Consider the following 25,582-nt stretch of genomic DNA (forward strand, 5'->3'; position numbering starts at 1 on the left):
CAAAATGACCATGAGGTCCTGTACTCTGGGGCCTATTAATAGTGCATGTTGATCAGTACTTTTCTTTTTAGACATTGATGGCCCCAAAAACCTGGTGACCAACCAGGTGACAGAGAACACGGCCACCATCTCCTGGGACCCGGTGCAGGCCATCATCGACAAGTACATGGTGCGCTACACATCTGCTGATGGGGACACCAGAGAGGTTCCAGTGGGGAAGGAGCAGAGCAGCACTGTCCTGACGGGCCTGAGGCCAGGTGTGGAGTACATGGTCCAGGTGTGGGCTCAGAAGGGGGCCCGGGAGAGTAAGAAGGCCGACACCAAGGCACCAACAGGTAACAGGACGGAGGAGAAAAGAAACTAGGGTCATCACTTTGGGCTGACCTGCCTCTGCTAGTTATGCCCCTGCTGCTTTTGGGGTTGGTGACTCAAGGACTACTTTAGGAAAGTTGCTGTAAAAAAACTTTATTCCTAAAGAAAAATCCAAGTGCAGTTACGGACTCCATACTGAGCCGTCCTGTGAAGGTCTTAAAATTCTTTTCCCAAGCCTGTTTTAATTGCTGTGCCTCTCAGTGATAACAGATTATAGGGAATAGGGTAAAGCCAATATAAAATTCCTAAAAACACTGGATTAGGAGCCGTTTTGTGACAAGCTGTTTTATGTAGGTTGGTCTTAATAGATGCTATGTAGTTTTGAGGAGCAAGTGTTGCCTTGACAGGTTGGAGCTCTGTGTCTATTTCAGTAGACATCTAAGTTTTGATGAGCATCTTCCAAAAGCCAGACCCGGGAAGCAGTGACAAACAAGACAAATATGATTCCTATTCTCTTAAAGTCCAGTGGGAAAGCTAGACAGTCAACAAGCAAACTTATAACTGTAAACTGTAGTAAGTTTTGTGACAGACATGAACATGGTGCAGGTAGAAAGAATAACAGGGTAGGGATGTTTCTTGGAAGCAAAGCAATATACATTGCTAAGAACGTCCAAATAACATTTGCTTAAATAAGAAAGAAATTTATTCTCGTCTGTGGACTGGCCAGAGGGTAAGTAGGCCAAGGCTGACTGAGGAGCTCCATGGCACAGGAAAGCCAGGCTCCTTCCTTCTTGCTGTTCAGTTATCCCTAGGGAGTGGCCTCCATCTACATGGTCATCCTCCACCCACATTCTGGTAGAGGAAAGGGAAGGGTGTGACTGGAACATTTCACACGTTCTTCACTTCTTCTCACATTCCACTGGCCAGATCCAAGATGCAATGCCAGACTTTACTACAAGAAAGGCTGGTGAATGAGGTCTTCAGCTGGGTGATCATGTGCCTAGCCTACACTTCTGTTATACTGCCCTGTTCAACACAGTAGCCATTAGCCTCATGTGGCTATTTAGACATTAATTAACTAAAAGTAATTAAATGACTTTCAGAGTTGTACTAGACACATTTCAAGCGGTCAGTAGCCACATTGGTTAATGGCCATTGTGTTGGACAGTGCAGGGTATTTCCATCATTACAGAGAGATCCATTGGATAGTATGCTTATGGAATAAGGGGAGAATGAGTATTAGGGAAGACTCACCATTTCTGGCAGAGGGAAGGGGGTACTTGATAGCTCTAAGCAGAAACAGCTGAGATGCCTGGAGAGCTGTGAGGGGGCTGGTGTTGCTGGGGCAGAGAGGGTGAGAGAGGAAGTGGCTTGGAGTGAGGTGGGAAGGAAGCCAGTCACTCACACAGGACTGCATGGTGTCTGCAATGGAGAGTGTGTTGTATTTATTAGAAGAAGAGCAACATGATGTGGTATGTTTAAAAAAGATTATTCAGGCCACAGTGAGGAGAATTAGTGGAGGACATAACAGGAGTAGCACTAGGAAGGTTAGTGAAGGAAGAGTCCAGTGTAAAATTCCAGCAAGAGGTGGTGACGGCCGTTGGGAAAGAGGACGGGGGGATACCTGGGTACAGGTTTTGGATATATGAATGCCAGTATTTGCTGATGGATGAGATGTGAGGCAGGAAGAAAGGGAATCAGGTATGACCTGTGTTTCTGGCTCTAGCAACATGGAAAGTTGGGGCAACATTTTCTGAGAGGGGAGACTAAGAGATAAATAGGCTCAGGGAGGAATGTTAAGGCTTTTAGACATTTGAACTGGAGAAACTTGTGAAATTCCTTGGTCATTTGAGTGATTTATTTATTGATTCTATAAATATTGGTCAAGTGTCCAGTACCTATGAGGTGCTGTGGTGGATATTCAGTTGCAGATGCAAGCCAGGGGCTCAGGTCTTGGGGAGAAGAGAGCATCGGTTGGTATTCAAAGCCATGGACATGGATGAGGTCACTTAGGGAGAAGTGTAGAGAGAGGAAGAGGGGGCACCGGAGGCTCATTTCCAGGTTGCTGACCAAGGGGACAGAGGAAGAGTCAGGCAGTTGGGAGAAAACCAGGGGAGGGTGTAGTCATGGAAGCCAAGAGTGTTTTAAAACAAAGGGAGTGGATCAACTCTACCAAATGCTGCTAAAAGTCCAGTGAGGTGAGGATGACGAGCGTGCATTGGATTTGGCGATTTGAAGTTGGGGGTGACATATATGGGAGGCTTTAATGGTGTGCTTTTAGTGAAAAGTGCCAAACTTCATTGAATGGAAGAGTTGAATGGGAGGGGAGGAGTGAAGGGAAGGTATGAGAAGTCTGTCAGTTAAGGGGTGCAGAGGGGCAGGAGGTCCTACAGCTTGCAGTCTGGGAACGACAGTAGAAGAGGAGCCCAGTGGTGCCAGAGAGCACACAGATGAAAAGGAGCAAAGTCCCTCAGAAGATGCAATTCAGAGCAAAGTAGGGCCTGTCTGGGTTTTAACACAAGGGAACAGCAGGATCTCGGGTAAGTCTTTTTCGCTTCTCTGGGCCTCCCTTCTCTTCCCCTTTTATAAAAGGCAAGAGAGTCAGAAGATCTGACTTCTCACCTCTGAGATTCTTTTTTTTTTTTTTTCTTTTCACCTCTGAGATTCTGTGAAGCAAAATAACCAGATACCACAGAGATAATAAGAGGAGATTCTTCAACAGCAATTTGGGCAGCTTATCTTGTTGCTCAGGAGACTTTTATTGTTACTTCTGTGGAAACTAGAGAGTCAGAAAATTTCCATCTTGATGAACTTGACAAAGACCTAATTCCTCCCAGTTGTGATACCCAGTGGTTTATTTCCCTGGAAAATGGAAACCAGGAGCCTTCCACTCTTGTTTTCAATGGAATTATACTGTTATTAAAGATAATTTGGCTGGAGAGCTCCTGGTGATGCGGTGGTGGGATGGCCTCTCTCAGTTCTAAAATTTGGCCTTTCCTTTTTAAAAAGAAATTGACAGCCCCCAAAACCTGGTGACCAACCGGGTGACAGAGGACACGGCCACCATCTCCTGGGATCCGGTGCGAGCAGTCATCGACAAGTACATGGTGCGCTACACGTCTGCTGATGGGGACACCATGGAGGTTCCAGTGGGGAAGGAGCAGAGCAGCACTGTCCTGACGGGCCTGAGGCCAGGTGTGGAGTACACGGTCCAGGTGTGGGCTCAGAAGGGGGCCCGGGAGAGCAAGAAGGCTGACACCAAGGCCCTGACAGGTACTGGGACTAGAAACCCTGTGCATCCATCAGAACAGTCTTCCTCCATCCCTGGGATGCCGAGGGGACCAGGGAGGGCAGCTGTTTCACCCAAGGCCATTCCCCGGAGTGGTTTCCTCTTTACCTTTCTGAGGTAATAGGCGGGTGTGACAGTTTTGATGAAGAAGAGTGTAGAGGAGACCAAAGCCGTGTGGCTCTTCCAGGTGGTTATGCACAAGTAGCCTCTCTCACCATCCCCTCCACCCTGCCCAGCTCGCAGGCTCTCCACCTAGATGTCAGAACCTGGTTGGCCCCAGCTCCAGTTTGGAGAAGAGAGAGGCAAGGAAGCTCTTCTGCCTCCATCTCCCTCACTGGGGCCCAGGAAGCTCACTGTGCCCACCCTGACATCCTCATCCTGTCTCTTGGAACAGTCTGAGCAAGGCCTGGCTGTCTTCTTTGTGGCCGGCTACACCACGTGTGGCCACCAGAGTTAGATGGCCCTTGGATTTCTTTATCAGTTACAATCAGCAGGGGTTTTTTAATTTAAAAAAGTAAAGTATACCTGTAGTAAAAATTTTCAAACTAAACAAAGGTATGTAGAAAGAAAAACTCTTCTATGCCCCAGACTCCCTAATAGCCAGTGCAGTTCTCTAGAGGCAACCAGTACCTCCCTCCCTCCCTCCCTCGCTCCCTCCCTCCCTCCCTCCTCCCTCCCTCCCTCTCTCCCTCTCTCCTATTCCCCTGTTCTTTCCTTGTCTGCTCCCTCATTATCTTCTCTTTGCTTCACTCTTGCCATTTTTAAAGACAACAGTGTTAGCATCTTTCTGCTGCACAGAAATTGGAAGTAACCAAGACAGAGCTCTCACGCCCATAACCAGGGACTTGGTGGGCAGAGCTAGTGGAGACCAGCTTAAGATATTTAAATAGTTAAGGGTTTGCTTAATTTTTGAAATCAGGAAATTCAGTTTTGTGGTGTGATGGAAAGAAGATCCATACCAGATGTTACGCTTTAGAAAGTCAGACCAAGCTGATATTACCGAAACTCAGAATTTGTCAAAACATCTTAATTCAAAACAACAGCTGCCTGATTTCTATTAAAATATTGCAATTCTGTTCTCAGCTGAAATGCTACTGGGTAGAAAATAGCTTGGAGACATCTTTTTTGGGAACTTCTAAATTAAAATAATCTTCTGTGATGATTTTTCAAAATGGAAATTTTCATTCAATATCTTATTTGGTTAAAAAAAATGAGACATCTGACCAATTAATATGGTGTTGACTAGAATTTTTGCTGAGCTTTAGTTTCCTTGGTCTACAGTATGCACGCACACACCCGTGTATTCAGGGTCAGAGGAAAAAGATCTGCTTTTCCTCTTCTCCTCTCTTCTTCTCTCTTCTCCTCTCTTCTCCTCTCCTCTCCTCTCTTCTCTCTTCTCTCCTCTTCTCTCCTCTCCTCTCCTCTCCTCCCCTCCCCTCCCCTTCCCTTCCCTCCCCTTTTCTTTCTTTTCTTTTCTTTTCTTTTCTTTTCTTTTCTTTTCTTTTCTTTTCTTTCTTTTCTTTTCTTTTCTTTTCTTTTCTCTTTTCTTTCCTTCCTTCCTTCCTTCCTTCCTTCCTTCCTTCCTTCCTTCCTTCCTCCCTTCCTCCCTTCCTCCCTTTCTCCCTTTCTCTCTCTTTCTCTCCTTTTCACAAGCATCCCACTGCTTCCCTAGGCTTTCTGTACAGCATAAACATCTAAGGCCATATATTTGGTTATGTAACAGATAGAACTTTATATTCCTATGCCAACTTAATGTTTATCACATTCTTCATGTTGGTCAGAATCTCAGCAAATTGAGGGTCATGCTCCCTCACCAGGGCTGTGTGTACAGTCCTGGGAAGTTTCCCAGTGCTAAGCATGGAGAGGCAGGCTGAATGCCTGGAGTTGGATCATCTTTTCAGATAGGTGTTTGCTGAGATCCCTGGTTTCTGGGCTCAGGGCCTTTTCAGACCTGCATTCTCCCAGTATCCCATGCCCCTTTGGGAACCCTGCCATCTCTGAGAACCCCTCTGCTACTCTAGATTGCTCATACCCATCATTCTTGGAGAATCTGCACCCACTCAACCCCTTCCTCTTTAATCCCCTTGTTCTCAGTCGGTGTGTGCTTTTGGAAACAAGGGTCATAAGGGGCTGGTGGCAAGGAAGAGCAGACAGGAGGAAACTGTTACTTGCTGGACAGGAGGAAAAGAAATGGGAGGAGAAGTAGGGAGAAAATATGTTGGGGCATCTGGGTGGCTCAGTGGTTGAGCATTTTCCTTTGGCTCAGGTCATGATTCTGGGGTCCTGGACTTGATCAGTCCTGCATCAGGCTCCCCAAAGGGAGCCTGGTTTTACCTCTGCCTACGTCTCTGCCTCTGCCCCTCTCTGTGTCTGTCATGAATAGATAAATAAAATCCTAAAAAAAAAAATGTTAACACATCAAAAATGATCGTGCCCTCGTTGGAATAATACTTAGTAATCATAATTATCTGGCCTTTTATATACAGACATCGACCCTCCCAAAAACCTTCGTCCATCTGCTATAACACAGTCTGGAGGGGTGTTGACTTGGACATCCCCCTCTGCTCAGATTGATGGCTACATTCTCACCTACCAATTCCCAGATGGCACCATTAAGGTACTGGAAACTTCTTGGTTTTTCCTCTTGGTACCCATGTTCCACCTCTGTATGAAGCAGGTGACTTGGGCCCCCCAGCTTGAATGCCAGTATGATGGTGACCTGCTGAGAAATGAGCTGATCCTTAGTGATCATCTGCTGTGGTAAGGGAGGGTGCTACGCAGTTACTTGTTGACATCATACATGTGGCCTCATTTCATAAGACTAACCTTTGTGCCCGCTCCTAGCTGACCATTGCATATTTGCTGGCCACACATCTGTCCCGTGTTATTTTTTTTTATTGTTTGTCTTTCCCAATTAATATTAGCTCCATGAGGACAAGGACTTTTTGTCTTTTTTATCTATCACTGTATATTGAAAGTGCTTAGAACCTGGCACACAAGAGGTGCTCAGTAAATATTTATTGAATGAATTGATTAACCCTCATTTCAAGAGTTATACCTCCCACCTGGAATCCAAGGGCCAGCACATTTTTGTAAATTGTTCTGATAGAAAATTCTTCTTTCTTCTCAGCAAGAAAGAAGGGAGGAAAGGGAAAAGGAAGGGCGCTTTGATTTATTCATGATCTCAGTGATTGCTTCTGCCAGCTCACCAAGGAAAGTTAGCCCTGTGTTTGTAGAGGAAATAAGATAGGTTCTGAAGGAAGTATTGAGAGGCCACTTCTGGCCTGCTTTGCATATCAGTGGTCACTTTTATTTCCCTTGTTGGCTTGTCAGCCCAGCATTGCCAGCCTTGATGGCTGTAGCTGGTGTCCCAGCATGCATCTGGAGGCTGAGGTTCCCAGGAGACCTGGTGGGGGCTCCCCCAGGGGCAGGACCTGTTGCTGGCTCTCTGCTGGTGCTTCCAGCAGGTTGAATCTCCGTGGCACCAGCCTCCAGGGAAGCTCCTGGGACCCCCTTGGGTGCTACCAAGCCCTCAAAGAAACAAAACATCATCATCTCAGAGAACGTCTGTCCTTAGTACCAGGGAATGCTGTTGACTCACCCCTAGGGCACTGGGGGTGACACACTGACTGTCTACTATCTCCTTTGTTTGGTAGGAGATACAGCTTGGAAGAGGGGATGAGAGGCTCGAGCTGCAAGGCCTTGAGCAGGGCATCACCTACCCTGTCTCCTTGATCGCCTTTAAGGGTGATCGCCGGAGCAGGAGTGTCTCCACCACCCTTTCCACAGGTAAGATGTCTATTAGAACATGGTAGAGGACAAGCATTAGAGGGCCCAGCAAAGTGTCCACGGAGGAGTAGGTGGACAGAGTGATGGATTCCTTTAGAAATGGGGCCCTAGGGATAGAGTTAGGGGTTCAAATGAAGTCCATCTCATGGTAGAAAAAGGGGAGCAGAACAGGATGTTCTTCTGTGGGAGTTGCAGCAGGAAGTGATATGAGCTTGAGCTTATTTCTAGTATATCAGAAGGGTTTGGTGACAGCAGGGTGAATGAGAAACATAAGATCTCACTGAGGAGTTGGAGGAAGCAATGTAGTAGGAGGTTATGAAATAATTTCTAAACAAAATAAAGGATCTCAAAAATAGAAGACAAGCCCCGCTCCTTCTTCCTTGCCCTTCTCCTAACGACACCACCTCTCTGCTGGATTCCTAGTTGGTGCCCGCTTTCCACATCCTTCAGACTGCAGTCAAGTTCAACAGAACAGCAATGTTGTCAGCGGTCTATACACCATCTACCTGCATGGTGACGCCAGCCGGCCCCTGCAGGTGTACTGCGACATGGACACGGATGGAGGCGGCTGGATTGTGAGTCTTTATCCAGGGGAGATAGGAGCTGTGGTGGCTCACCCTTGCTTTCAGAGAGATCCCAGCCTGCCCCCAGCCCACCCTGCTGTAAGAACAGAGCCTGAAGGTGCTTCACACCTGCAAAGGTTAATGGTTGTGGAGCCCATAGGCTTATCAGCATCTAATAATGCCCACTGTGTATGCATCACCTATATTTTCTGCTCTTCCACACTCTGTCATAAACACGACTCTCACACAGAACTTTTCGAGTAAGTGACAGAGGTCATTATTTCTATTTTATAAATAGGTAAGTTGAGGCTCACAGGGAGAAGTGCCTTGGCAGTTTGAAAGAATTAATGACAAAAGCTGGGAGCAGGTTTCAGGACTCCAGCCTTCCAGGTCATTGGTTTTCTCTGAGGGTCCTCTCGACCCATCCAAGATGGAAACACATGACCTCTTTGGGCCTCAGGCCTCCAAACTGAAGCCCTTTGTCTCAGTTCTGCATCCTGTTCCTCAGTTCAGAAGCAAAACTTTAGTTTGAAAGACTAAAGCCTGAAAGAGGGAACCTTGGCAGTGTGCTGGTGGTCTCTCTGCTGTGTGGACACCGCTTTATTCCCTTGGGCCATTGTCTGCTTATACCACATGGCACCTACTTTGATTGCATCACCCTGATCCAATTATATGATGAGCTGCCTTTGAGGGTTGCAATCTGATCCCCTCTCCCCCCACTGCCTTCTCCTGTGCCTGAATGGATAGAGGCTTTCACCATCTCCGAACCAGCATGAGGCCTTACCTGCTGTGCATCCACAGCTCATTGTGGGGAGGAGAAAGCATGAGCTCCCTGTACTCAAACTACATTCATTTACACGTTTGCTCAGGGGCCTGAGAAACCAAAGACACTGGAGCAGCCGCGGATAAAATGGTCCCATCTGAGAAGTAGCAGTGAAGAAAACTTATTGGCACAGCTGCATCTGGTGGCTGAAAGGCAGGAACTGGATTGGGTGGGGGAAATTCCTGATTGATTTATAAAAATAACTGAACAGAATATAACATGGGAGGGACTCCCACCTGAGCAGACCCATAGGGCTGTACCCACTGCTTTTCATCAGAACTCTCCTAAGCATTCAATCTCTTCAGGCTTGAAGCCACTTTCCTGCCTTGTGCCCATACTTGACCATTGGCAGAAGGTTAGTCTCGTCCGGTGTGGCCTTTTTTGAAAGGGAAGGAGACGCTTGACTAGGGCAACCTCTAGAAAGATACCTGCCAGTCTGCCTGCCTGGGAATATCCCAGCTTTTTTCACAAAAATTTATTGAGTGCCTACTATATGTCAAGCAGTGTTTTATATATTCAAGAGCCAGCAGTGAACCAAACAGACCCAAATCCCTGCCCTCAAGGAGCTTGCCTTCTCCAACCTGCTCACAGACACCGAGGTCAGTTCCAAAAATATTCAAATCACTCTGAGTTCTAACCAACACCAGTCCCTCACCCCCATCCCAAGTCTTGTTTTCTGACCTAGACTCCTTAAGGTGGTACATGAACTGAGATTCTGTAGGGTTCTCTTCAATGCTGTCACAGTCCAGAAAAAAGCAGAATCCTGAAAACTTCTACACCAAATCTTTTACTAATGGTTTCAATGTTTTTGGGCTCCAGAGTCTTTTGCCACTGAGAAATGACCTTAGTACATTGCTCTTTTATTTTTTTTAAAGATTTTATTTATTTATTTATTTATTTATTTATTATTTATTTATTTATTTATTTATTTATTTATTTAAAGAGAGAGCATGAGTGGAAGGAGGGGCAAAGGTAGAGAGAGAATCTTAAGCAGATTCCCTGCTGAGCATAGGGCCCCATGCAGAGCTCGATCTCATGACTCTGAGATCATGACCTGAGCTGAAACCAAGAGTCAGACACTTAACCGGCTGAGCCACCCAGACACCCCAGTACATTGCTCTTTTAAATGGAGCTTCTAAAATCCTTTTAAGGAAATTTTTCTCTATGGAGTGGCACGAACCCAATGTGATGAAGAGGCCAGAAGAACCCAACTCTGAGGTAATTGATGCCGCAGGGGGCAGACCAGACTGAGGACCATATGGGAATATTTAAGGGCCTCAAGCCTTTCCATCTTTGTTTTCCATCTTGCAAATCTTAAGGACTACATTAGAAGTTCTTTCCACAGGCATTTAAATGACATTTTCATTTTTTCCTCCCCATGGAATCAGGACATTGAGTAAGTTCTAGAGTGCAGTGACAGCTCTAGAGTGTAGAACTCTGCTGCCTTGAGGCGTACCTGCTAAGGGGCTTCTGTTACTCCACACAATTCATATAAGGTGTTTGCACTGCATTGAATGGGAATGGGCTAGATTCTGAGGGAGTCAAATCAGTCTGCTTGATCAAGATGTACAAATGATCATGGTGGGTCACTTCATTTGGAATCTGAAATAATAACATACAAACTAACGTTTATTGAGATATAATAATAACTTATTATATCTGCATGTGCCAGTCTCTGGCCTTCCCACTTTTATGATTTATCAGGATTAGTGATCTTGCTAAAGCCTTGATTTAAGAGCCTGACAAATGGGCTATTAACATCTTGATCTAGTCCAGAAAAACAGGGCTTGTCAAGGTTAACTAACTTGCCCAAGGACATTCCTAATAAGTGCAGAGCTGGGTCTCAATAGTGATGCAGAGAGCAACAAACCATTGTTCACAGTTTTCCTAGCTGAGTTGAAGATTATAAAAAAAAAAAAAAAATCAGGGAGGGATGCCTGGTTGGCTCAGTCAGTTAATCGCCCAACTCTGTTTCGGCTCAGGTCATGATCTTGGGATCCTGGGACCGAACCCTGCATCATGTGCTGTGCTCAGCTTCTCTGCCCCTCTCTCTTTCTCTCTCCCTCTGCCCCTCCCACTGCCCGTGCTCCCTCTCTAAAATAAACCCATCTTTAAAAAAAATCAGGGGGACAAACCCCTATCATTGATTGGAGATTGCCTTTGTAAAGTGCTTGTCCCAGGAGGGCAGGATCAGATCTGAGGCTGACCTTGCACCATAACTAATTATGTTAGTGGGAATGTGATAGGACTCGATGTACAAGGAACCAAACATCCGTACGGCGGCGTGTACCCTGGGATTCCACCGTCGATGGCAAAGGAAGAGTCCTGGGGAAGGGACTGGAGTGGGCAGCATGCTAGGAAATGAACAGTTAGCCCCAGAATCTTAAATGACTTTTGGAATATAGACTCAGTAAAGCTGGCATTTTCAAACTTTCTGATGAAAAGATGAGGAGATCCATGTTTTAGCCTTGCATCGGCCACTAAAGAATCAGCTGATTATTATTTAATCTGGCTAATCACTTTTCTGCACTTTCACATCTGTAAAATGGCATCATAGGGACTTGGCCTGGAGCCAGCACACCGTTCAGTACACGGTGGTTACATGAGCAGATAAGCAGATGAAGAACTGAAGGAAGCCAAAGAGGCGTGTGAGTCTCTGACGTAAGGACAAAAGGGGAAAGAAACCATGATGTTCAGGCAGTAGGTAATTACTTGGCCAGTCATCCCCTCAATTCTGCTCAGCACCTCGGTAGCCTTGTAGAACATTTTTACACTTACCCTCTCCCTGATTCTCCAGCACCTCTGAGATGGACTTTTCCTTCCCGCTTCTTTTTTTTTTTTCTTTTTTTTTTAAATTTTATTTATTTATGATAGTCACATAGAGAGAGAGAGAGAGAGAGAGAGAGAGAGGCAGAGACACAGGCAGAGGGAGAAGCAGGCTCCATGCACCGGGAGCCCGACGTGGGATTCGATCCCGGGTCTCCAGGATCGCGCCCTGGGCCAAAGGCAGGCGCCAAACCGCTGCGCCACCCAGGGATCCCTTCCTTCCCGCTTCTAACCCTGTTTGTCACGCAGCTGGCCGAGGCTTGGTGATAGAGGGGACTTGCTCATTGCCGCTGGCCAGCCGGTGGCCGTGGTCACCCTCTAAGCCCCGGGTTTGCCCTGGATGCCCCCAGTTCCATGCTTCCTGGGCCAGCGAAGGTGGCTTGTGCCTCAGAAGGGGGTCAAATGTGAGCTCCCCTGTGGAGCTGGCAGCACTGTTGCACGCAGCCTGTCCTCTCCGCCCTCCCCGTCTCTTCCAAGAAAAAACAGAAATGCACAAATATTGGGAGGTTTACCTTATCAAATTTGAGATACTGTGTTTTACTTCAAGGCACCTGCTGTGAAGCAGGATGGAAAGCAGGGAGGTGGAGTTGTGTGTCGGGGCTCCTGCATTTGAAGGAGTACAGGGAAAGTGGATGGAGACAGATGCCGGTCCAGCCTTCCAGAGTTCCAGAGTCATTTCTGCCTGGAGCTAGGATGGTGTCGTGTGTGGCTTTCAAGGTCACAAGGAATGACATCGGTTACTATCAGTTCCAGTCGTATACACAGGAGTGTTGAGCTTGTAGGTACTTTTCAGGTCTACCTCATGTGAAAGCATCCGATTTGCTCTGACTGGCACTGCCTGCCCCCACCCCCCAGCAGAGGAGCTTCGGGAAAGGAGGCAGCGTGCGGTTTCATGAAATAGCGGGACCCCAGGCTGCGTCTGCTCCCTCTTCTCACTCACGCTGCAGGCTGTTCCCGCCGGCTGCTGCCCTCATCTCTCTCCAACACAGCCTCTGCGGGAGTCCCTCGTGATTCCTGTGTCACTACATCCCATGGACACGTGTTCCTAGGCCTCGTGTTACCTGCCTTTGACACCAGCGGCCACACCTTTCTCTGTGTTATCTGTGCGGTCCCATGTTATCCTGGGTGTCCTTCTACACACCTGGGTCCTCCTCCTCCTCCTCCTCCTCCTCCATGAGTGCATCCTCTGCACCTGGCTGTGGTGTAGTGGAGGTCCGGAGACTTGATGTTAGCCCGTGTTCTTTTTTTAGTTCTCACTTTCTTCTCGGGGTCTCAGCCTCTCCAGCGGGTTTGCTTTACTATGCCCCCGTGGGTTTCTGGATTCATTAAGATAGAGCGGGGCTATGCTGTGGCAGTGTGCTGACGCCAGAGTCCGATGATCTAAGACACAAAGAGTTTCTTCTCATGCGTGCGAAGTCTTGGTGGTGTGGCAGTCACTTCTAAGTGGTGACTCCGGGATTTAGGCTGATTCCAAGTCATGGCTCTGCCCTGTTGACACTCGGCCTACTCAGCAGTGGCGGGGTGGGGGGGGGGCAAGGCATAGGGCAGTGGAAGAGAAAGCATGGAGGGCCCCCCTGCCTCCCTGCCCTTTGGCTAGGATGAATCACATGGCTCCGGCTTCATTGCAAGGGAGCCTAAAAAAGAAGAGTTCCTCCTATCAGTGTTCCTGGGGACAGGAAAGTGAAATGGGACTTGGGGTGAATGCTTAGCATCATCTCTGACACACGCTTACCTGTGCAAGTCTGGCCCAGCTCTCTTTTCAGAGCCCTGGCCCTCACGCCCAGCTACTACTATGGCATCTTCATTCACCAGGTTATGTCAGGAGTGGCTCGTCCTTACCTAGTCCCAGGTGAGCTCACACCCACAGCACCTGTCTCCACTTGGAGCCCCCATCTCAGTGAGAGCTGAATGGACAGCCGTCCAGTGCCACAAGCCCAAACCCCAAGGATCACTCCAGCTTTGCCCTCTCTTTCAATTCTGCTTTAAATCTGTAACCACGTCCGTCAGTTTGACCTTCCCTCCGCCCCTGTCCTGCCTCAGGGCAGCTCCCCACCCAAGCTCCTGTCTACTTAGGCTCAGCCATGTCTGTTCAGGTGTGCCAGAATGAAAGGTCTGTCTCCCTCTGCAGGTCTTCCAGAGGCGCAACACTGGGCAGCTGGATTTCTTCAAGCGCTGGCGCACCTACGTGGAAGGTTTCGGGGACCCCATGAAGGAGTTCTGGCTTGGTATGATCTCTGAGATTTTAGGAGGGCTGTATTGTGGAGGGGGTATTGCAACCCCCAGAGCTGCTTGGGCCACTTGAGAAGGCTCACCACGTTCAGGAGGATGTCCCCACTGCCAGGGACCGGACCCCTGGAGGCACCTGCCCATCAAGGTGTCAGGGGCCAGGTCTCTGGGAAGGTTCTCATGTGCTGGGCTTGTGACAGGGTGGGGCCATTACAGGTGGTCTTTATGCTGCATGTAAGCCCCACAGGATCGGCCTGGAGCCTGCATGTCTTAGAAAAATAGTTGACCAATGGGGATTCTGGGCTATTATTAGGAGGGCATGCCTGTAATCCCTGCAGTTCCACTAGTAATGCCAGTCATTATGGGGACCGTTTTTCCTTTTCCTTCTGCTCCACTCTGGAGCAGATATTCACAGAGAGTGAAATAACCAAGAACTTCAGTAGGGAAATAAAGTATTAAAAAATCATAACCTGGAGACCCAGTGTCTGATAGAGTATATGATTTTTTTAAAAGATTTTATTTATTTATTCATGAAAGACACACAGAGAGAGGCAGAGAGATAGGTAGAGGGAGAAGCAGACTCCCTGCCGGGAGCCTGATGCAGAACTCGATTCTGGGACTCTGGGATCACGACCTGAGCCCAAGGCAGTCACTCAATCACTGAGCCACCAAGGAACCCCTAGAGTACATGTTGTTTGTGGTTTGCTTGGCACAGAATTCCTTCAGTGACCCCACAGTAGTAGTCGATGTCCTCTTCCACTTGGCAGGATGCAGGGATGATCTGGGAAGTGCTTCTGCTTTAGAGAAGACTCAAGGGGCAGGTTCACCACATGATTGCCCTCCACTGCTCCTCCCCAGAGGACGTGGTCTCCACATTCATTAACATGGCTGTGCCAAAGAAATAATAGGATGGGAATACAGGCATCCCAAAAGAGCTAGTGTGAGAACAGCCCACATTAGCAGAGGAGGCAGAGGCTAAGGTGACTTGGGTGCTGAAAATCTCAGATGCTAGTAGGTGAGTGCTTGCACGTGTAGGTCGATTGGTTATTGGAATTCCCTTCCTTATTTTTAGGACTTGACAAGCTACACAATCTCACCACTGGCACCCCGACCCGGTATGAAGTAAGAGTGGACCTACAGACTGCCAACGAATCTGCCTATGCCGTATATGATTTATTCCAAGTGGCTTCCAGCAAGGAGAGGTACAGGCTCACAGTCGGGAAATACAGAGGCACAGCAGGTAGGAAAACACATTTCCCCCCTGCTAAGGTCTCTTGCTTTCTGGGTATATCAGGATTGGACCACCGCATGTCATGGATCTGGGGCATGAAATATTGCTCTGTGGAGGTGAATTGTCCTCATTGATGGTTGAGGCCCTGCTCCCTGCAGGGAGTTGGGGGGAAACAGACGTGAAAGCAATCCTTGACCATCTTAAAGTTGGAACTTTTGTACATTATACATTGATCCCCTCACCAGCGAAAGCCCTCCTCTTACACTTCCCATGATCAGCCAATGAGCCCATATCCTGAGTGGTTTTTGGTGCCTTTCACTGGGCTCCAGCAATGTGGCTGCTGTCCTTCCACAGAAGTGTGTGTGTGTGTGATTATTTAAATATTTTGCAGCATTTTGCTGTAAGTAAAGGGAAAAATGAAAGTGCTGATTCAAACAAGAAGTGTAGGTCTCATTAATTTCGTACTACTGTAGCAACACAAGTTAGCAGTTCAGCTGAAAGCAGGGAACGTCTAACCTTGATGAGTGTCTCATTGGACATAAGCCGGTTGACAGTGTGTTCAGTTGTGAAAGAAGAAAACAAAGTCAAGCCACACGACTGAAATACTGAGATTATATCACAGAATATCCTGTTTAAGAGGGACGGGATAGTTACCGTTTTAATGTCATATTTTAAGCCTGTATATATAGTTTTGAACCTCCAACAAGTGAGTCTGTTGTTTGATTCTTTTTTTTTTAATTTTTATTTATTTATGATAGTCACACAGAGAGAGAGAGAGAGAGGCAGAGACACAGGCAGAGGGAGAAGCAGGCTCCATGCACCGGGAGCCCGACATGGGATTCGATCCCGGGTCTCCAGGATTGCGCCCTGGGCCAAAGGCAGGCGCTAAACCGCTGCGCCACCCAGGGATCCCTGTTGTTTGATTCTATGTGCTTTTGACTTTGGGGTGACCAGCTATGTAGGAATGTGTAACGCCCTGACTATGTGGGCCATGATCTGTCCCCTCAGACTGCCATGTAAACACATAAGTAATCACCAAAAGTAACTTTTGCAAAGAGCCATGAAAGTGGTGAAGCAAATGAAGAGCTCTAGCATGTGAGAAAGTGGGTACATTGAGGCCCCAGGCAGTTGAAGGAAGCTTTCTGGAGGGCAGTAGGCTGAAGCTGGGTAGCAAGGGTAGGACTCAGATGGGAAAAAAGGAAGGGGCCCCCAGGCCTGGGAGAGTCCATGGTGAGCAGAGATTGAGCAGAGAGTGTGCTCGTGAAGCCTGAGGCCACTCTAGAACCCCCTAATGGCAGAGGACCATGAACAGACACCTCTTAGTGTCTGGGGCCATGATCCGAAGTGGCCAACAACTAAGGCAAAGTTTCTTGTAGATCTTATAATTTAATTGTTTTAAAAAAAATCACATGAACTTTGATTTGCTCTTATTTCCCAGTGCTTAGCCTGGAGCCTGGTGCAGAGTAGGTGAGTTTCAAACATGATTTTAATAGCAAGAACTTTCTGTGCAATCTTATAGATGTTTTATGCTGTAAAGGGGACTCCCTGAGACCCAGATAGCTTGCCCCAGGGTCAGTGAAGGTGTGAGCTGGGTGACAAGGGAACCGGGGAGGTGACAAAGTGGGCAGGGTGGGCACCTGCTGGAGAATTGTTCAGGGGCTCAGAGGGGCAGGGGAGTGTGCAAAGGGAAGGGTAAAGTATGTCAGGGAACAATCCTTGGGAGGAAAAATGCACTGCTGTAGAGGAACTGTCACTTCTCTCCTCAGGGGTCCTGGGTCTCCATGCCCTGGAAGCGGGCCGGGCAGCCCTTTTCTACTTTATATACAGTTTCTAAAAGTTCGCTATGTAGCACTACATCCACTCACAGTACAACGTAACACATGAAAGTTGGGCACAGGAATAAGGCAGTTAAAATACAGTTGGGAAAACAGGCGGACATTCATGGGATTACAAGGATAAAACTGAATGAGGGGGGACTGGGAAATGCTATTTTGTACCACTGTGCACTCTGCCTACCTTTCCCCCAGCTCTGGGTAGAATCAGACGATGCTGCTGAAGGCTGATTCCGGGAGCTCTAACCATTAGGAGTAGGGGGTGCACACATCGCAGTCTCCCTGAGACCCCATGGGCCCCCTCCTGCTCTGCTCAGTCCAAGTGGAGGAGATCTGGTCATCCCTTTCATTCCCCTTTACTACTGACCCCAGTGATCAGTTGGTCTGCCTTTCTCAGGCTAAAGAGTCCCGGCCTTGGGAGGCTCCTTGTGGGACCTTCCTCAGTGAGATACAGCGTCCTCTGTCTCTCCCTGAAGCACAGTGACGTCCCTCCCACCTGCTGGCTGGGGACCCACCCCCTCGGGCCTGCCTACGCGCTGCCCATTCTCTCTCTGCCAAGCACACGTAGCTTTTCCAAGGCCTGTCTTAAAATAACCAGGAAATGAACATTGATGCTAATGGGAAAGTGAGTGAGAAGGAGTCAATAGAGTCACGAATTAATGTGATTCTCCTCCCAGGTCTCTATTTGCATTTTAACTGTGATTAGGGGGTAATTCCCATTCTGAGGTTGTGGAGGATGTGTTTTTTTTACTAGGAAGCCTTGGGAGACCTTTTAGATCACAGCTCATTCAGCCCACGATCTGGTCTCCCCATAGGAGCAGTCATTCCTGCTTGGAAACGCTGAAGTTGCATGGTGGGCTCAGTGGGGTTTTAGCCTTCCTTGTGTATGCTGATTGGTCCCCAGGAGGGTTTTGAAATTTAGGAAGCTTCTGGCTTCTCATGTCCTAAATGATGAGGTACTGTTTAGAGGATGTGGCATTCAAAGAGAAGGTGAACAGTCCGATACCTCTGGTGCCAGCTACCCCCACTAGGGCTCTGATTAGAATCGGAGATGTGTGGCCTGGGGGGAAATGTGCCAGTAAGGATCTCTGCTACTCGCCCTGTCCAGGGGGGGTCCTCACCTTCTGCCTCCACTGAATGCCTAGCAGAGAGCCCATCATTCCTCCGTGAAGGAAACCCCAGCAGGGCAATGCTGGATAAATTTAGTTTCTGATTCTGAATCTGGGAGTGGGGCAGGGAGGACGGCTAATGGGCTCTACTTTCAAGGTGCTGTTCGTCTCTTGGAGAAGTTATCATGATAGACATCATAAATAGACATTTAGGGTGGAGCAGAGTGATTTCTATGAGCTTGCCAATCGTTTCCAGCTGGTTTTAAGTCCCACCTACGGGAGACTCAGTGATGCCCAACCAGGGATGGGTCCACCCCCTGGGCTCACTTGGAAGTGTGACTGAGGAGCTCCACCAGAGCTGGGTGACAGGAGAACCAGGGAGGTGACAAAGTGGGCAGGGTGGGCACCTGCTGGGTGGGGGGGCCCGGGGATGCCAAATTTCCACAGTAAGGAACTGCTCTATGCAAAATTGCCTTCCTCGCTTTGAAATGGATTTTTTCAATACTGGTACTTAAGGAGGAAAAATGTTGCGTCCAGGAACAAGAGGGAAAGCCAAAAATGGCACACATCACTCTTTCTTTGGCCCGTTCCTAGTCCCATGGTCCAAGGTCCAGACACATGGTCCTGTGTGACTTATGAGGGATATGTATGACGTGGATAGCTTCCTCAGGTCTGTGGGGGCTCAGTTGTCTGGGCCTTCCTGCCTGCCTCAGGAGGTGATGTTGGAGTCATGTTAGATGAGATGGGAGATGACCAGCTCAGTGGCCCCACCCTGGGCTTTTCTGGGCCTGCCACTGACCCCTCCAACTCACTCCCTGAGGAGAGCCAGCTGCCTACCTAAAGCCATTATACTAGATGTAAGGGTGCTTATTTCTCATCCAATGTTTTCTCCTAAAACCGTAATAGAAGAGAGAGGGTCTGACCACCACTGGCTTCTCTACTTTATCTGACTTAGGGAGATAAGCTTAATAAATCAGAATACTGTGTTGGCTGGGGGCCTGACAACCGGAGAAAAGTGATTTTTTGATTCATGGGTATACTCACTGTCTGTGCTCTGAACGTCAGCATGGCTTCAGTTTCTGGAAGCGAGAAAATCCATCTGTGCAATAGACTGCCACACTTAGCCCGAAACCTGCTTCACTTTTCTTGATCCCAGCTCCTAAAGTTAGAGAACCACAAACAAATCCTTAAGAAATAGCCTTTGCACAGACTCTTGGAAAACAGCTCTGGGAACTTTAGATGCAAGGTAGGTAAGCTGTGCTCATTAAATGTGTCACCAAGGGAGCCATCATGTGTTATTTTAAGCTGTACTTAACTATCTGCCAGAAAGCCGAAGGGGAGAGGAAATGTGGACGATACAGCGACACAGCGACGACGACTTGCCTTTCCTCAATTGGAGGAAACAAATGGGGACAGAGTCCTTCAGCTGTCTTAGCCGGAGTGGCTGGGGCTGCCCTGCTAGGTGTGGTGCGGCAGGCCCCATTGTTTAAGCTGCCAAGTCAGAGAGACAATCTGGGACCTTCTCATTTTGCAACCTGTTGTTAACTCTTTCCATAGATCTGCCCCCTAGTACCCCCTAGCACCCCCTAGTACCTACCCCTTAGCACCCCAGCACCCCCAGAGCAGGGACGCCCTCTGCCTGTATTTGCAGGGACTCCCTCTGTCTGTATTCTCAGAGCCTAGAGTGATGCGGGGGCCCAGCTAGGGTTCTGAGGTTTCCCGAATAAATGAAGTTGCAGACTAAAGTTCTCCGACTTTCGCTTGCACCCCAAGGGCTTGTCATCGGAAGGGCTTGTTAAAACTCGGATTGCTTTGCAGGTGGGTACTACCTCAGGAGTTTCTGCTTCTGCAGACTGGGAGACTGGGCCTGAGAAGGTGCATTTCTAACAAGTTCTCAGGCGGTGCTGATGCTGCTGGTCCCTGGACTGGACCACACTTGCAGAACCAGAGCAGTGGGCTTGCTCTTTGTTAGCATAACTAAAGGCAGAAATGAGGAAGCCTCAGGCAAGTTGGTGTTTGGGGAAGAACTCTGGACTTGGAATCTGAGGACCCAGGTTTGAGTCCCAGCCTTGCTGTCTGTGGACAGTGGGGCCTTGACAAGTCCACGGAGTCTAACCTCTGTAAGTCCATTTCCTCCTGGGACCACCTCATAGGCTAGAGTGGGGGTCAGAGGTGGGTATGTATGGGAAAGGGTCTGTAACTCTGTTACAGGGCTCTGTAACTCAGAGCTCCGACGAAAACATAAGTGTTCTTACTGTAGGAACATGATTTGCTTTAGTTTAGGATTGATACAGGCCCTTATCACCTCTTAGGAGCTGAATTAAGAAATAAAACTGATAAAAAGATGACAGATATGATGGGGAAATAGTAGAGATACAAGCAAAATGATGCAAGCGGATTTCCAGACAGGATGTCACAAAGCCCTAAACTATACATATGTGTCAGGAGGGCTTGGGAAACAGGCATGCGTGCTAGGAGAGTGTGTGGATGGATTATTAAAGAGACTGGCCCCTCCTCAGGAGTGGGGGCTGCCTGGGCTTTGAGGAATGCTCAGGATTTGGACTGAGGAGGGCAGAGAGAAATGGAGGACAGACCCCTCCACTGGTCATAACTGCCATGTGCCTGTGGGGACAGTGGGCTCAGAGATTGTGCGAAGGCTATGGCCAAGGGACAGGCCTGCAAAGCCAAGCAAGGAGGAGCAGCTTCTCTTCCTGTGGCAGGAAGGAAGACATTAAGTCTGAGATCATGCATGTGGATGCGTGTGCTTCAACCCCAGGAGGGCCATTGTGTAGAGATAGACCTGAAGAGAGGAGGACAGGCCGGGGTGGCAGCTGTGGGAGCGAGAGCATCCGTGAGTGATCTGCAGGAGAAAGGGCTCGATAAAGGATACAAGTTTGTCAGTGTGGTTTGGAGTTTGAAGTTGGGTGGCTGGGAGGATGGTTGAGCAGACAGGGAGGACGGGAGTGGGGTTACTGCGGGTGGGGGGTGGTCAGGTACTGTGGGGAGAGCTGATGGATTTGGTTTGGGATATTTGATTACATCACATGATGGCAGGGCATCAGAGTGAGAATGCTGTTAAGGCTTTCAAAGCTATTGGAGTGACAGGCCGAAGTTTGGGTGACAGGCCAGGAAGGGGAATCTGATCGTCTGTATCATGTCCTCATCTTGGCTCTTTTGAGAGACGAGTGATTACCTGTGACATCACTGGCTGGATCCTCGGTGTTTTCATGCCCTAAGATTGTCCTGCTGAGTCCAGAGCACGCTCACCAGCTCAGTGGCAAAACTTAGACGTTCACTTCTCTCATCTCTCCTCTCCTGCAGGGGATGCTCTTACTTACCACAACGGATGGAAGTTTACAACTTTTGACAGAGACAATGATATTGCCCTCAGCAACTGTGCCCTGACACATCATGGTGGCTGGTGGTACAAGAACTGCCACTTGGCCAACCCCAATGGCAGATATGGAGAGACCAAACACAGTGAGGTAAGTGACAGGTGGATTTTTTTTTTTTTTTTTTTTGTCCCAAGCTCTGCTCAAAATTTTCAGTTCCCAAAGCGACCATCTCCAGGCTGGTTTGGCTCCACATCTCCTTCTGACACTTCCAGTTAGGGCAGTAGGGCTCTTCTCTAGGCTCCACGGCCTTGAGGGCAAGGCCTCCCCTGCCTGTCTGCTGCAGCCCTTCCCCCTCTGCATTCCCACAGTGCTATACACTTACTTAGCATAGGTGGGTGGGAGCCCAGGCTGTCCACTGCTGGATAGACAAATAATATGGATTATGCACCATTTGTTTACTGGTTCACACATGGACACTGTCTTAGTAACAAACACCATAGGTTGGGTGACTTGAACAACACACATTGATTTCTCATAGTTCTGGAGGCTAGGAAGTCCAAGATCAAGTTACCAGCAGATTCAGTTCCTGGCAAAAACTCTCTTTCCATCTTGTAAATGGTGGCCTTTCCACTGTGTCCTCATATAGGAGAGAAAGAGAGAGAGAGAGAGAGAGCACTCTGGTCTCTCCTTTTCTTATAAGGGCACTAATCCTGGGGTGCGGGTGCCTGGGTGACTCAGTGGGTTATGTGTCTGACTCTTGGTTTCAGCTCAGGTCATGATCTCAGGGTTGTGAGATCAAACCCTGTGTAGGGCTCTGTGCTCTCAGTGTAGAGTCTGTTTGAGATTCTCTCTCTCTCCCTCTCCCTCTGCCCCTTCCTCCTGCTTGTTCTCTCTCTCTCTCTCTCTCTCAATAAGTAAAATCTTTGAAAAAAATAAGGGCACTAATCCCACTCTCATGATCTCCCCTAACTCTAATTACCTCCCCAAGGTCTTCCCCTACTCCCCCTATACTATCACACTAAGGGTTAGGGCTTTAACATATGCATTGGGGGGCTGGGCACAAACATTCCATTCATAATTCTTTCTAGATTTTCTCCCAGTGAAACCAGGGCTATTTTTCTCAAATCCTCTGATCACCAGGAAAACAAAGTCTTTTCTGCCTTTGATCAGACCTACCTTTGGATCCACTTCATCCAAAGCCACTCAGGGTCTACCCAGAGTAGACCATTAGTCTCTCCACTTCAGGAGGTGCACACAGGACTGAGAGTTCTTGATGGCTACTCTACCCTTCCTTGCTCTGAAACTTGGCTACTGATGATTTCTCAAACCTCTATGACCTGTGCACATCACCTTGACTCCTTGGCCAGATGTGGAGCCTCTCCTGGCTGCTCCCATACAGCCACTTGAAAATGGCATCTTTGTTCCTGCTCATCATTAATCCATCCCCTCCAAAAGCTCCTCCCCATCTTGGGTTTCTATTTCCGGGGTCTATTCTAGCCTTCAGGAAGCCACCTCTCCCCAGAACTCACCTAGTTACCAATATTACTGTAAATATTAGCACATCTCAAGTCCAGGTACAGTTTGATTACTATCAGGCAGCAGGGACTCCCAATCCTTCAGTGATTTTTCAGAGGGAAGAAGAAACATTCCCCCCCGGGGAGGCCAAGGAGGGTGGGTCCATGAATCATGGTGGCAGCTAGTGGGCTGACTCAGGGAAGCTTGCGATCAGAGATCAAATATTTGAAATGAACAGCCAGCATGCCCTAAAGCATCCCCACATTTGCTAATAAAAGACATTCATCTGGTTAATGTGCTTTTCACAGTCTGCAAGGCATTTAGCTTCTTGTTTATTATTTACCTCACAAATTAAAATACATAAAATTGGTCACTTGGGCTCTTTATTGGCCAGGTTGCAAGGTTATTAAGTGAATTAAATATTATTGCGCTCACCAGTCAAAAGACATAAAATGAAATTTAGTTTTCAGCAGGCTATTCGTTACCCCAGAGCTGGTATCTAAACAGCCTAAATTGAAAATGATTTTACACGATTGACCAATTAATATGTTTATTTTTTGCCTTTAATTTTTTGGAAAGGAAAAGAGCGAGGCAAAGATAATGTGCGCATTGCTGGCCAGGTTGACACCCTGTTAGCTTTGCGGCTGCTGTGGTCTCCTCGTCCCCTGGGCTCACATCACATCCTCCCAACCACTGGGGTGGGGGTGGGGGTGGGGTCTTCCAAGTCATCAGCCTGCCAAACCTCGGCTGCCCAGCAGAGGCTGTATGTATCTAGCTTGGGCTCTCTACTTCCCTTATGACAGATAACTACCCCAGTCAAGGCTCCTCTAATTTTTCTCTCCCCTAAGCAGAGAGGGAGTGGTTTCCCTGACAAAGAAGCATTCCTTTGTATCGCAAGCCACCCCTCCTTCCTCCCAAGTGCCTCTTCTTTATGCTGGCTTTCTTATGTAGGGGGTGAACTGGGAGCCATGGAAAGGACATGAATTCTCCATTCCTTACGTGGAGCTGAAAATCCGCCCTCATGGCTACAGCGGGGAGCATGTCCTGGACAGAAAGAAGCGGACACTGGGAGAAAATTCGAGAACGTTCTGATGGCCTATTGGAGCAGTTGTCACATGAGACAAGACCAGCCCAGGGTGGGGCTGTGAGGGCTTGGGGCAGGGTGGGTAGTGGTGACTGGTTAATGGAAGTTTGAGGGATGCTCCTGGCCCCTGGTTTCTGAGATGGCTGGATAACCTGCAGGACAAAGCATGTTATCAAGCTTCAGACAAATCAGGTTACTTCCCTATCACCTGCGTTTTTGCCCATCTGTATTGGGGGTCTGAAAATCAGCCAGTAGTAGCATATGAGGAAGACAGCACTGGACTACAAGGTTTTTCAGTCTATCTTTAGTAACAAATATGTGAGATTGGAGGGGGGAAGAGGAAAAAAAGAATCATCTAGCACTTCACCAATTGGAAATCTCTGGAAATTGGTATATATATTATATATATAAATATATATAAAGCTCCTCTACTAGAAATCTTTTCCTTAGAAAAAAAGCACCAAGGAGGGGTTCTCTTTGATGGCCAAGGGGCTAAAGTAGTCTGATGCTGGTCACCTGCCATTACCACTGGGCTTTGAGGGAAAAGCTGTAAACCTCCCCCTGTTTAAAAAATGCTAGTGTTAGGAGGAAGAGTACAGGGAACCACGGGGACCAGGATGGATTCCCATCTTGCTAAGCTCTGACCAGCATGCTGGAGACCAAGCTTCTGTGTTACTATTCTTCTCAAGAGCCACCTTCCCACCTATTTGCATAATCACTTTCATAGATCTACATATGTTGTGAATAAATTCTCACTCATTTCAACTTTAAATAACTTGACTCTTGATGATTGATTCCTCCTGAAGAGTCTTCTATGACTCCCTTTCACTCCCTCAATCCTCAGCCCTGCTCCTGTCCCTGGCCCCCGACACCTTAGGTTTTCTGAAGGTGCTCCACAACAAAGGCATATTGTTTGAATGGGCACTTGGTCAGTCAGATCCTTTGGGCTTATTTTCCTGTCACTTTAGAAGGTTTTTCTATAGCGAAGTCAGTGATCATTATTGAAGTAACTTAAATTCCCACTAAAAAAAATAAAATAATAAACCACCTGATTAAAAAAAAATGCCTTGTGTTATTTAACTCACATGAGTGCACTTGAATTCTAAATTTAACCTAAGTGCATGAGAAGGTACAATTTGTGCATTATAATGGGATTTGGTTGGCCTGTGGTCTCACAGTTGCAAGCTGACGAACAATGGTATTTGGAATCAGGAGAGGTGAGGGAGTGGGAAGGCATGTACCCTACAAGCTGCAGTGCTGCTCCAGGACCAGGGAGTCCTTTAGTGCCTGTGGTTCTCCAGGCTCTAACCTCTGGCTGAAGGCGAAGCCATACCCTCAAAAGGATTCATGTCACCTGTGTAAGTTTTCAGCACCGCCCCCCAGCCCCACAAACACTCACAATGCCACAGTGACTGCTAGATCTGGTGAGGGTGGTCCAAACAAGAATTCAGTGAGGACTTGACATCTGCCTGCTTCTTCCCAGCAGTGTGCTCTATGCCCTGGGTGGGGACAGAGGTGCGATCGCAGAGGTGAGGAGCCAGACATTCATTCCTCCACTCATTCATTCCAACAAATGCAGATGATGCCCTGTTATGTGTCAGGTCCCGCCCTGAGTACTGGTGCTAAAGAAGTGAAGAAAGCACAACAA

At 48.0% G+C, this 25,582-nt stretch overlaps 1 protein-coding gene across 2 annotated transcripts in view; it reads left to right on the forward strand.

The window, feature by feature from the left end:
- The window catches only part of TNN (tenascin N), a 62,686-nt gene extending 37,977 nt beyond the window's left edge, over window positions 1-24,709 (forward strand). For both annotated transcript variants that reach the window (XM_077901768.1, XM_077901769.1), the window contains 9 exons: window positions 72-335; window positions 3,322-3,585; window positions 6,088-6,218; window positions 7,258-7,390; window positions 7,814-7,965; window positions 13,731-13,827; window positions 14,901-15,068; window positions 21,322-21,485; window positions 23,802-24,709. In XM_077901768.1, coding sequence (XP_077757894.1) covers window positions 72-335; window positions 3,322-3,585; window positions 6,088-6,218; window positions 7,258-7,390; window positions 7,814-7,965; window positions 13,731-13,827; window positions 14,901-15,068; window positions 21,322-21,485; window positions 23,802-23,942 — 1,514 coding nt within the window. In that variant the 3' untranslated portion in view covers window positions 23,943-24,709. The remainder of the gene's footprint in view (window positions 1-71; window positions 336-3,321; window positions 3,586-6,087; window positions 6,219-7,257; window positions 7,391-7,813; window positions 7,966-13,730; window positions 13,828-14,900; window positions 15,069-21,321; window positions 21,486-23,801) is intronic.
- The last annotated feature ends 873 nt before the right edge of the window (window positions 24,710-25,582 follow it).

Source organism: Canis aureus, chromosome 6 (assembly GCF_053574225.1).
Source record: "Canis aureus isolate CA01 chromosome 6, VMU_Caureus_v.1.0, whole genome shotgun sequence".
In the NCBI taxonomy this organism is placed as follows: Eukaryota; Metazoa; Chordata; class Mammalia; order Carnivora; family Canidae; genus Canis; species Canis aureus.